The sequence below is a fragment of the Triticum dicoccoides genome, chromosome 7B (assembly GCF_002162155.2).
Source record: "Triticum dicoccoides isolate Atlit2015 ecotype Zavitan chromosome 7B, WEW_v2.0, whole genome shotgun sequence".
Lineage (NCBI taxonomy): Eukaryota > Viridiplantae > Streptophyta > Magnoliopsida > Poales > Poaceae > Triticum > Triticum dicoccoides.
This window is the reverse complement of record NC_041393.1, coordinates 643,515,351-643,528,264: the sequence shown is the minus strand read 5'-3', so window position 1 is coordinate 643,528,264 and position 12,914 is coordinate 643,515,351. Positions and strand designations below refer to the sequence as shown.

Below are 12,914 nucleotides of genomic sequence, written 5' to 3'. Positions count from 1 at the left end.
TGACTTTCCACTTTCGAATGTGTGTTGCGATCTCCAACCCCACTAATCACGATGAGTCGATGAGTAGCATAGATCAGTTTAGCTATACAATATGTCATGTAATGCAACCTTCTAATTAATGTGGCTTGACACTCACAAAAGAAAATGTCACTTGTCGTTCATGATTGCGCTGTTAAACTACTCATGTTAATATTTTATAACGCCGATTTTGTACATACCATATTGTATCTGTACATGTTTGGAAAAAAATTGAAGACTCAAAAAAGAACTTTTAGCGAACCGAGCTGAACTTGTCCTACGAGGTAGTTGGGACCTCTTTGATTCATGGTAAATTTTTGTTTTTGCCACTTTAGATTTCATCAATTTTCTTTATGTCATTCTAGATTTTGACACTTCACTTTGCCATTCTTAACTCTGACAATTATCACAATTGCCATTCCATGGCAAAAGCAAAATAATTTTATTTTATTTTTGCCATTCTTAACTTTTGAAATGTATCACAATTGCCAAAATTTGCCTTTTGCCCCGGGAATGGCAATTGTAATAATTGTCAAAAACTAAGAGTGGCAAAACTGAAATGTCAAAATCTAGAGTGAAATAAAAAAAATTGGCAAAATCTAAAGTGGCAAAAACAATTTTTTTCTTCATTCATAGGATGAAAATAGAAAACAAAAACACGGAAAATGAGTGTCATAACACCTTCAATATTGCATGATTCATGAACGCGTGATTTTTTTTGTGATGGCATGAACGTGTGATTGTGCGCACTAAAAACTTATGATTCTTTAAATGGCGATGGAGTGGATGCAAAATTTACTATGAAATCTGGTATAAATGAATCTTAAGAGGAAAAAAAACGTTAGTGACTGCAATCCTATGGATCAAGCGACGTACGTAGGATCCCCCATGGCTAGGTGAACTTGAAGGTGGATGGGTCGTTCATGGACTAAGACGGAACCAGGGGCGCCGGCGCTATGTGACGAGGTTGGGGCGATCATCATTTCCCCTTGTTGTGTCTGTGCTGGTATGCGCCACTCACTGGAAGCAGAGCGCGGAGCTCGCTGTGTAGAAAGAATCGAAGACAATGTGATCTCGAGCCCACATGCACCCTCGTGAATAGTAATTATTACTATTTCCTAAAATGTGTGTTTTTTTCAACAAACAAACATTGTTGAATGTTCTACATACGAGCAAATTTTCGTGAAGGAAAAACATTCATAAATGCTCCAATGAAAAAAATGATGCCCCAAAAAGGCATTTTAAAAGCATTTTTCGAGCACTTATTTTTTTTCAAAGAAAATGTTTTTTCTTCATCGAAATTTGCACATGTAAAAAAAAATCACTATTGACCCCTCACCGTGTCCTGTCTTTATCGGCCACTTGCCTGCCCTTTTCAGGAAACAACTTGCCAGCGACAGCAAAAAAGAATTGATCTGCAGTGCACAGGAGCGCGTAAAAATAAACCAGGCGCGCGTAAACCGGATCTTGGCCTTTTGCCTAGGTCAACAGCCGCGTCAACCCCAGCCTCGTCACGCCAACCCCCACCCCACCACAGGCGCCACCCCCGGCCCAAGCCCAAAGCCTGGCCCTCCACACGGTCCGGGCTCTGCCGGGGCGGCTTACTAAGTCAACGATGTTGACCGCGCTACGGCTCGGTCAGTTAAAAGACATGGCCTCGCTTTCTTCTCCCTCGTTTCTCGCTTTCGCATTGGAGACAAGCCACAAACTCTCGACTCCAGGCCGCCATTTCAACCCCCCCTCCCCCCTTCTCTCGCCCTCGCCTCGCCGCCGTGCGCGCGCCGCTGCCCGCTGCCGGAGCTGGGCAGGCACCGGAGAGTTGCCTGCTCCCTGTGATCCTCCGCGGGCCGGAGCGTCTCCGCGTCGGGCGGCTGTTCGGCGGGTTATTAGTTCCGTCGGTGCGCCGGTGGAGTGGAACCCCCCGTCGGGGGCCGCGCGTCGCCGAGGCCGCCGGTTTCGGCCCTCCCTCCCCTGCCGCGGTTCAGGTGAGCCTCGCTGCTTTTCATGGGTCAGATAATCGAAGGTTCCTACTGTAGATTTCTTCCCTTCCCTTGCTCTCTGGTCGCGCCGTTTCTGAATTACCGGCTGTCGGGCGACAGAAGAGAAGCGGACCGCAGAGAGCTGACAGTTCGCGATCCAATAAGAGAAAATAGCGGCGGAAACACGCCATCTAGTAATCGGCCTAACTCTGGCTGTAGCCCTTGCTTGAATTGAATGCTTGTGCGTGATTCCGAAACATAGAGGTTAGAGTTTCAGTGACCATATCGGCGCCCTGTTCTTCAGTAACGCACAATTGCTGGAACTTCCTGTTGGATTGTGATAGGGTGTGAGGATCCGCGGGAGTGCAGAAATGCCAGACACTGAATGCTACAGGACTGGCGACAGACACGGTGCCTGTGAATTGATTGACCGGGCCAATCTTGCATTGCTAGCTACCCTTCAGAAATCATTTAGATGACAGCCCACACATGGCCTGTCCAATACCATGTGCCCGCTGCAACCACCCTTCTGCTTAAGATTAAGAAGAAGAAAGCGATGACGCGGTCTGGATGCGCAATATCGTCTTTGTTTACTGTTGAGGTCTAGTAGCGCGTCTTCTCGTGATCTCATTTATTATTTATTCCATGGAAAGAAACATGTATGCTGTTTTTGGTTTTGTCCTCAAGTTCATAAGATATTTGTGGGAGTCGATCATGACATCGATGCTTATCCAAGAAAGGTATAACTAGTCAATCAAAGAGACCATTTGGATTAGAAAAATCCTGTGGTGGCCTAACGGCCTAAGGGCTACTTCCTTTGATTATGCATGTCATCACATACTACATGTCAGTTGCAACCTACCAAATCAGTGATAGTTGGTTGTTAGTTAAAACTCCACTGCCTGTGCAAAGCTGTCAGTGACGTTTCTGATGGGTAAAACTCCAGAAACGTTCAAGTTTGAATCGACGTGAAATGCTTAAGTGGCTTTGCTGTTATGATGGCAGTTTCTAAGAGCACCGACAAATCTGGAGCATTTCTCTTTGGAACCTTTTTTCCCCTCCACTGTTAAATTTAGCCCACAATTTATGAACTGTTACCTGTTAGTGTTTCTGAACCTTGTGAATCTAACTAAAGACTCTCAGTTATTATGTCAGCAAACTACCCGAGCAGTATTTTAACTTGAATTCTGTGTTTCGACTTTTATTATTACCAAAATGCATTAACTATTTGCAGTCAAAATTCATTCCATCTTGTGCATATAGAATATCCGAGTCAAAATGCATGTCAATTTAAACATTGGCATAGTCTCCAATGTGACATTCTGACCATAGATTTCTTTGAAAAATCAAAAATGTGTTGTCTTTCACAATGGATCTTATCAATGTGATGCTGCAATGTTCGTAATTATTTCTACATTGATAGTCAAACCTAAAATGTTTGACTCACATGCATCTAAATAACATGTATTTTGACTAGGAGAAAGTATTTTTATCTAAAAAGGAAATCTTGAATTGGACATGTTATACATTGCACATGCTACTTTTGTTAGGTAACACGTAACCGGTGTTCATGTTCTCCCGTTTCAGGATATAATCACTGCTGTTAAGGCTGATGATTGCTGTTATTGAACATGAAGGATGATGTGTCTGTGATTAGATGATATTAAATTGATATCTCTACCAAGTGAATCACAGTACAGAGGTTTGTATTGTAGCTCGAGAATTGAAACAACTTGGTAATGAGTTGTTTTTCTCGCATTTTCAAGAGGACGAGCGGCGGTCAGCAACAAACTGGTCCACTCAATGAGGGTATGAGCTCTTATGCCTACAGTTTTGTTGAAAATCACTATTCAGAATATGATATCACTTTGTCACCTCTTTGTCATTCTGCCTTCGTTTTCACTTACATTTAATCTTTTGCAGACCTCCCGGGTGTTGAGAACATAACAAGATTTAGCTATAAGGAGTTGGATAGGGCAACTGCAAGATTTGACCAATCCAATAAGATTGGTGAGGGAGGTTATGGACCAGTTTATAAGGTAATACCCTATTTATTATGTATTGGATGCTGGACCTTAATTATTGCAAGTGTTTTAAAATCGCTAACTTGCCATTTCAGGGAACGCTCAGGGATGGAACAGCTGTTGCAGTAAAGGTGCTCTCTTTGCAGTCTAGGCAAGGCGCGAAGGAATTTCTTAGTGAACTTATTACGATCTCTGATATTTCCCATGAGAATCTCGTCAAGCTTTATGGCTGTTGTGTGGAAGGAAGCCACAAGATCCTCGTCTATAATTATCTTGAAAATAACAGCCTTGCACAAACCCTTCTAGGTAGATTATCATTGCTGAAACCTCTGTATTCTTTTGTTCCTAGAAAAATTTCAGATGCTGTAATCCTTCTTGGTCCTTGCCATTTTTCAGGTTCTCAGCGGCATAGCAGCATCCAATTTAACTGGAGAACTCGAGTGAATATTTGCATTGGTGTTGCCCAGGGACTAGCTTACCTCCATGACGGTGTCCGACCACATGTTGTCCACCGGGACATCAAAGCTAGCAATATACTTCTGGATCAGGATCTTACCCCGAAAATTTCCGATTTCGGCTTAGCGAAGCTTCTACCTTCGGATGTATCACATATTAGCACAAGAGTCGCAGGAACGCTGTAAGTGTAAACCATTTAATCGAACCTGTCTGCTTTACTAAATGTTTACTTGCCGTTTTGGGGTAAAAAAAAACCATTTTTGGTATATTTACTTGTGTTTCTGTTCTCATTATACTAAAATGTTAGTTTGTCTGATCCTTTGAAGTTAGTGGGTGATAGGCTCTTATCGACGTAAGCAAGGGCTGCATAGGGATGATATTTTTCAATAAGCACATTAGGATTGAGAAAAGAGAAAAAAAATTGAAAATATTATACTCCCTCCGTTCCAAAATAGATGATCCAACTTTGTACTAAAGTTAGTACAAAGTTGAGTCATCTATTTTGGAACGGAGGGAGTATATAGTTAATTAGATATCTCCTCTGTTGCTTTTTCTCACTGTAAATTTTGCCTGCAGAGGTTACTTGGCTCCTGAATACGCCATCCGAGGACAAGTGACCCGGAAATCAGATGTTTACAGCTTCGGTGTTCTGCTGATAGAAATAGTCAGCGGAAGATGCAACACTGATACAAAACTACCCTACGAGGATCAGATTCTTCTTGAGAAGGTACATGACCCTGTTCTAAATTGTTCATCTCCCGGCCTGAACCATTGTATTTAAAATATCAAGATTACTGATTACCAATCCTGTCTTCCTCTGCAGACGTGGGCATACTACGACCAGGGGCAGCTGGACGAGATCATCGACAGCTCCCTGGGCGACGACCTGGACGTGGACGAGGCGTGCAGGTTCCTGAAGGTGGGGCTCCTGTGCACCAAGAACGTGACGAAACGCCGGCCCGACATGTCGACGGTGACCCGGATGCTGAAGGGCGAGGAGGACGTGGAGTCGCATGAGATCACCAAGCCCGACGTGATCCGGGACTTCAGGGACCTCAAGCTGAGGAGCAAGGCCACGTCGTCGTCGCTGCTGACCTCCATCGTGGCGCGCTCCTCGCCGTCGTCGTCGTCGTCCACCGGCAACACCACCCGCACCTCCATCACTTTCACCGCCATATCGGACCGCCCCTGACCGGTGAAGGCACCGAAGTGAGGATAATGCAGACACGAAGAGACTGCAGAGGAAACTGTAGATAGCCGTAGGGCAGCCCAGGTTTTTCCTTTTTTCTTGTGCTTGTATGGTCTGTGTGGTATAGTGGCCTTCATACTTTCATTCACTTTACTTTTTTTTTGGCGGGGCACTTCACTTGATTGTTTCTCTGTATAAAAGGGTTGTACCGATTTTTTATTTATCAATAGAAACCAAGCTCATGTAGTTCACGGCAGAACGATTCTCCCCCAAAGGTCATCACGCAGCCTATATGAATCATTGTATGCACTTCGACCCGAGTGCGAGCTTTTGGAGACCGAGCTACAAGCAGCCCGGTTTCAAAATGCATTTTCCACAGCGTGAAAAAACGTTTTTTTTGTGAACACCCATACACATATATATTATGTATCTGCAAAATTTCGTAACACACTGGCGTGCAAAAAAAAGACAAATACGTATTTCTAAAATGTGCTGATTGTTTTTGTTGTTGGGCCGGAATTTTTTTTAGTACAACCTACAAATAATAATATTTTCAAACGTTTATTCACGCATTCATGTTTAACATGTACAGTATAAGTTTCCATGTTTTTTTTAACTTTTAAATATGACATTTGTTTTTCTTCAAATACCGAGCCCCCTGGAGCTTGGGTGCCATTGGCATTTTCCATTTCAACTTGCAGTATTCCATTGTTTATCGCCGCTGCCATTCTTCCCCCAAACTGCCAGCGCTTCGCACAGGGCGAGCGGCCGAGCGATGCGATGAGCCAGCCCATTTGTGTAGATAACATTGGTACTATTCCATCCGGTTTTGGTAACCTTCTAGAAGGTTCTCTAAACCAGTTTTTTTTGTTTTTTCCTTTTCAAGTTTATTTTTATTTTACAAAAAAAGGTTGCTATTTTTGAAAAATGTTTAGACATTTCAAAATAAAAATCGTGTTTTCAAATTTTGTTCACATTTTTTATTTTTTCTTGGGAATTTCAAAAAATGACGTGTTTTTCAAAGGTATTTCATAGCATCAAAAAAATTTCCGGTATCAATATTTCACACAAACTAAATAAATGTCCCCATTTACAAAATATGTTCAGGAATTTCGAAAAAAACTGCGCTTCCGACAAATTGTTCAGAATTTTAAAACATGTTCCCATTATCAAATTTTGTTCATAATAGATGCATTTTTTGAAAAATAATTTTGGAACTTCCAAAAATGTTCGTGTGTTCTAAAAATTATCTATGTTTTCTAAAAAAATGTTTGCATTTATAAAAATATTCACTTTTTTCAAAAAGAATCACATTTGAAATTTAGAAAAATAGAGATCCATCATCGATTATGGTTCTTATACTCCGCCCTACATATTGAAGAAATCGAAGCTTGCCAGATGTTGTGGCTTGTGAAAAGTGCTCACCAGTGGGAGGTCCAGGGTTCAAACGCTCACTCGCATCACTGTTTGCGTGCATCTGGGCCGACCTATCTGGGGGAACCAATATGCGGCGCTCGTCCATTGGCCGCAACACACGCTGCATCAAAAAATTATTAACACATTCAAAAAACAATGTTCAAAAACATGTGTTTGCCAAATTGTTAATCATGTATTTTAAAAATATTAAACATGTATTTATTTTTCTAAACGTGTATAAAAAATGTTTTTGATGTATACAAAATATGCAGACAAAAAACATACAGTTAGAAAATTGTTGATCATTTATTTTTAAGATGATTAACATGTATAAAACAATGTTTAGTATGTAAACAAGAAATATACAAGGTGTATGAAAAAATAGACATCACAATATCTATTAAAAATGTTAATCATGTACTTAAACATGTTAAGGGTGCATAAAAAGGTTTTTGATGTATATGCAAAATATACATAGGGTGTGAAAAAAAGTAGACACATGTTGAGAAAAGAATAGATAAAAAACCAAAGAAAGCCGTTGAACACAGTGAAAACATGAAAGAAACAAATTAAACCAAAGAAAAAGGGAAAAAAGAGGACCTAATAATGATCAATGAAAACCAAGAAATTAACAAAAATACTGAAGAAAAAGATAGAGGAAATAAAGAAACCCCGATAAAACCAATAAAGGAACAAATAAAACAAAAAAAAAACAGAACAAAAGAAATAAAACCAAAGAAAAAAAGGGACCACAGAAAAACGAGAGAAGCGAATGTAGCTAGCGACGGTGTGCGAACAAACGAAGGCGTGAAAATGGGCATGCCCAGTTTTGCAGCACGCGGAGAAAATCTTCAAGCGAGGGGATCATACATCTCGCTTTAAGCGAGATATAAATTACTAGGTGTTCGTCGCTCGAAGGCCTTAAACATACAAGGCGATGAACAGGGGCTTGCGCCATAGGCCGTCCCAGTAAGTATTCTTTGTAGCGGATGGCGCGCTGTAGCTAATCGGGTTTCTCATTCGCAAAAAAATAAATCTGTTTTCTGGCATTCTTTCATATTCATTTATGTTTTATTGCAAAAAAGTATTTTCTCGACATATACATTTTGATAATATAAAGTGAACATTTTTAATATACACACTGAGGATTTTTTTAACATACGGTGAATATTTCCTAAAACACAAACTGAACAATCGTTTAGTACATTGTGAAAAAAAATTAATATAGGCTGAACATTTTTAAATACACATTGAATATTTTTGTAATATATGTTGACCATTTTGTAAATATATGGTGGATATTTTTGTAAATACAGGATGGACTTTTATGTAATATACGTTGAACAGTTTCCTATTATATGATGAACATTTTTTTATTACACGGTAAACCTTTTTGTATAATTGAAAGTGTATACAGAAACAATTTTTGTCATTTATGAATAAACAAACAAAAAGGAGAAATAAAATAAAGGAAAAAAGAAAGGAAAAACAGAAAAACCAGTAGGAGAAAGCTACATCAAAAAGCAGGTAATCCAAAAACGGGGAGAAAATGGCTGAACTGGATCGGCCCAACTTGCCTTGCCAGTAGCCAGTAGGCATCGCGTCGCCCATTTGCCACCACGGGCGGCAAATAGAATCGGCCGCCTATATCATGCCTACTGTGAGACCGAAGGATGACTCGCCTCTGGCGCTTCCACTAGCAGGCCCGCTCATTAGCGTGCCTACTATGGGCGTGTTTGGTTGCCCGCATCGAGCCCAATCAGGCTCACGCGGAAAGGAAGAGACCCGTTTGGTTGCCTGGTTTCACTGTTAGCCCTGCATCGCACGCTTCTTAAAGCAGCCTAGAGCATGGCTCGCTGGAAACGCTTGAATCGTCAGTTTCTCGTGAGCCAGGCCAAGGCGAGCGCAAGCGAGCGGGCCCTTGCATGAGTGGAGACGGGAGGGATGCGAGGTGATTACATGAGGTCTTCTTCAACCCCCAGTAAGCTTATATAATCTCCTCCCTCTGATCTACACAAGGGTGCTTTGATTCGAGTTAAGCTCTACACAAAAAAGATGCACCTCGATGCTACGGTTCCATTCAGGCGATCGGTTTGTAATTTCCGACTGTACATGCTCAATTTCTTGTTCCCGTTTCCTGCTGTTTTGGACGAATTTTGTCAGGTCGTTGCGCACGATCGATTATTTAAAATTTCCTTTGACCAGCAGCCTAAGCTTGCAATTCTGCACAATATTCGTGTTGCAAGTTTCCTGTTTCGACGATCGTAGATGAGAAGATCTACATGTTTCTCATGGTTGTACATATGGATATGTGTGTTGTGATTTGAGACACTGCTTAATTATTCCTCTAGCCAGCGTGGTTTCTCTACATCTCCTCTCTCGTGTCTTGCTGTGGTAGCATCACCGTCGCCGTCGTTCATCTCGGCCTTCTCTCCATAATCCTAATGTAGTTAAGCCGCCATGGCGCGCACACTGATGGGATTCTTCTCCTCTGTTCTCTGCCACCGACGGGGTCGATCATCTTGGCCTCCTCCCTGCCCCCTCTTTCTCGTCCTACTACACTGGAGTCATTACCGGCGTCGATCATTGTCGGGGGTTGGGTACGACATATGCCAAAGGATGGCTTATCATGGTGGGAGCGAGTAGAACGTCGCCGGTGCCCGGAAGCAAGATGAGGCGAAGACATGCACGCCGGTGGATCTTACCCGGCTTCAGGGCTCTCCGTGGAGATAACACCCCTACTGCTGCTCTGCGGGGTCTCCGCATGGTCACTATGGCAAAATGAATACAATGGTGCTCCTAGAGCTGTTTCTGGAGGTAGGAGAGGGCAAGGCTAGCTCTCTCTTTCCTATGTTCTAGGGTCTAGTGCTATATGGATTCGAACCCTCTGCATGGGCTCCCCGGGGGTTTATATGGGCCTACCCCCCAGGGGTATAATGGTAATCCTGCTGGGCACGGGTCCCAGTCGTCTGTCTCTCAGGCCGTCGTCTTCTCCGCCGACTATTGGAGCCCACCGACTAGCGGGCCCCGCGGACAGGCCTGGTACTGTAGCGGTGCTTCTGATGACGCTGGCTTGGTCATGAGGTCATGGCAACAGTGCCGCCGTCTGGCGGGCGTTCACTGTCGCCATTCCCCGTCTTGTCTGATTAATGGCGTGCGGGGCCCGTGGGAGGGGCCGGCCGACTCCAGGGGGCCGACTCCCACGGGTCCGGCTTCAGGGTGCTCTTGCCGTCTTCTGTTCACCCGCTGACAGGCGGTCCTGTCGTCCTCGGGTCGTACAGGTAGGCGTCGTGGGCACAGTGCGCCGCCCACTAAGGCTGAGGTCAGGGCCGGCATGGCGACAGTGTCGTGCCACGATGGAGATCTCCAGCGATATGGCGCGCTGTAGCCATGCCGGTCCTTCGTAGGCTAGGTAGAGACGGCCACGCTGTGACCGTTCCCTGCCCTGTCCATCGCGGCGAAGGCAGGGGGTGGTTGGAGTCGCGAGCCGACTACCCTCAGCCGGCTTCTCTGGAAGTCGTCAGCTGAAAGTCGACTTATCTTGGAGTCGTCCCTGGGACTCGGCATATCTTGGAGTCGTCCTTGGGACTCGGCATATCTTGGAGTCGTCCCTGGGACGCGGCTTGAGGGGCGCAGCCTGTCCCGATGTCTTGAAAGGTTCTGGGGCTCGGGTTAGCCTACCCGTGGCCCATTACTCCGACAGTAGTCCCCGAAGCTGGTGAGGCTCCGCGGATACTGCGTCGTGGGGCTTCAACAGTTTCATTCTTCTGGTGGTGGAATCTGGGCTTTGCTTGCCGTCTTCCTTCAGGCCGACTATCCGGAATCGGACTCGCTGAGGGCCACCTCACTCCCTAAGGAGTTCGAACGTCACGGCGGGGAACCAGGCGGCGTGCCTGATACGCTTCCCCGTGGTCTCCCGCCACAGCCCCGTCGCTCGGCGCCACGCGGCGAGGACAGTCTGCCTACCCACGCGCGCGACGGGACATGCCATCAGGCGGGGCCCGCCACTACCGCGCCTCGACATGCGAACGGATCCGTTGCGGCCGTGCGGACGGTTGGGTTTCCCACATTGTTACTGCACGCAGTAACTTCATGGGTTAAATCGTGGGGGGGGGGGCGTGGGGTCCCGTGCGCAGTTAATCCCACGCCCGCCCCATCGGCTTCTCAGCCTACGAGGCTATAAGTAGGCGGGGGGAGAGGAGCAGCGAAGCACGAGCGCCCATCTTCCCTGCTCCTCTGCCTCCTCCTGCCTCCTCTGCTTCTTGTCTCCTTCTTGCCGCTGTCGTGCAGAACCACGCCGCGCCCGCCGTGATGAGCTCTTCCTCTGCCGCCGCGGCTCCTGCCGTGCGCTCCGGCGTGTGGGACGGCTCCAAAGTGGACGATGACCTCATCGAGTTTCTTCGCAAGACGCGCCGCCTCCCCGGTGCAAACCTCGTGCGAGCCTGCGCCGCGCTGGCGAGGGAGATATCGCCGGCGCCGGAGGAGGGCGAGTGGGTCATTTTCCGCTCACACCTCATGCGCGGCCTGGGGCTGCCAGCGAGCGGCTTCTTTCGCTCCTTCTTGGAGTTCCACGGGCTCCAGCCGCACCACCTCACGCCGAACACGGTGGTGCTGCTGGCTGCCTTCGCCACCCTGTGCGAAGGCTTCCTCGGCGTTCTCCCCACCATCGAGCTATGGGGAGAATTCTTCCAATCCAAGCTCGGCACGCACGTCGCCGGCGTGCCGGCCCAGTGCGGCGCCTTCATCGCGATGCGGCGAACGACAGCCGACAATCCGTTTCCCTCCATCCCGCTGATCAAGTCGGTGAAGATGTGGCAGCGGTCTTATTTCTACGTGAAGAACGTCGCCCCAGATGACGACTGGGTCAATCTGCCGCCTTACAAAGCCGGTGCACCGGCTGGGAGGCTCCCCAGCTGGTCCCACCAAGTCAAGACGCTAACTCCCGTCGGAGCCGCCGCCGCAGCGCGACTCCGAGTTCTGACACAGTCGGAGGGCCTGGTTGGAGCCGACTTGCTGGCCGCCTTCGTGGCGCGCCGAGTCCTTCCTCTCCAAGGTCGGCCTCATCTGATCAGTCAGATGAGCGACCATCGGCACCCGAGTCGGATGTGCACCAGGGACATGCCCCGCGCGGAAGTGGCGAACATGCTGAACCACATCGCAAACTGCGAGCTTGCGGCGGTCTGGCAGTTCGGCAAGGAGCCGTACTCGCGCACCAACCCCCCTCCGGCGGTAAGTCGCATCTCTTGTTGCTCTGTTTCTTTGTAGCCGAATCTGACTTCTGATCTTTTCGGTTTCTTTGAGTCAGAATCCCCTCATTCAGCCTGCTACCGGCGTCGAAAGACCGCCCCGTGAATTCGTCCCTGACCGAGCGGAGAGCGACGTCGATGACCCCGACTTGGGGGCGGCGGCGATGGAGGCCGACGCCGAAGGCGGAGGAGGGGGAGTGGGAAGCGGCTTCAGGCCCTTGGCCACCTTCGCCGACTGGCCTGAAGACGATGTCGAAGGGGAAGTCACCCCGCCGCCAGCCAAGGGTCGGCCAGCCGGGTGTGAGTTCCTCCGCCGGCGTGGCCGGCCAAGGCGGCGTGAAGAGGCGCTAGGCCGGGCCGAGTTCACTCGGCGGCAAGACGAAGTAGTTCAAGGGGGCGGCCGCCGCGACCAAACGGGAGGAGGCGGCCGTGAAGGCCAACCGTTTCCGCAAGGAAGTGAAGAGGCCGCCACTGGTCTCTGCGTAAGTGTTTCTGCCTTCGCCTTATTTTCCTTTGGTGAATTCTGTCCGAGTCTTTTACACCCCCTCCTTGCTTCAGGGCTCCTCTTACCCTTGAAAGGGTCGCC

The 12,914-nt window shown here is 47.0% G+C and overlaps 1 protein-coding gene across 1 annotated transcript; it reads left to right on the top strand.

Annotated features, from left to right (window-relative positions):
* The first annotated feature begins 1,714 nt into the window (after positions 1 to 1,714).
* LOC119340171 (cold-responsive protein kinase 1-like) lies at positions 1,715 to 5,888 on the top strand. The gene is made up of 7 exons (XM_037612074.1): positions 1,715 to 2,003; positions 3,585 to 3,806; positions 3,921 to 4,036; positions 4,117 to 4,327; positions 4,418 to 4,658; positions 5,054 to 5,204; positions 5,301 to 5,888. The coding sequence occupies exons 2-7, from the start codon at positions 3,737 to 3,739 to the stop codon at positions 5,667 to 5,669; spliced, it is 1,158 nt and encodes a 385-aa protein (XP_037467971.1). The 5' UTR covers positions 1,715 to 2,003; positions 3,585 to 3,736; the 3' UTR covers positions 5,670 to 5,888.
* The last annotated feature ends 7,026 nt before the right edge of the window (positions 5,889 to 12,914 follow it).

Excerpts from the sequence above, each read along its gene's own strand:
- LOC119340171 (XM_037612074.1), top strand. The coding sequence starts at position 3,737 with ATGAGTTGTTTTTCTCGCATTTTCAAGAGGACGAGCGGCGGTCAGCAA. Across the intron at positions 4,328-4,417 it reads CCTTGCACAAACCCTTCTAG|GTTCTCAGCGGCATAGCAGC; the intron begins GTAGATTATCAT and ends GCCATTTTTCAG. Across the intron at positions 4,659-5,053 it reads ACAAGAGTCGCAGGAACGCT|AGGTTACTTGGCTCCTGAAT; the intron begins GTAAGTGTAAAC and ends TTTTGCCTGCAG.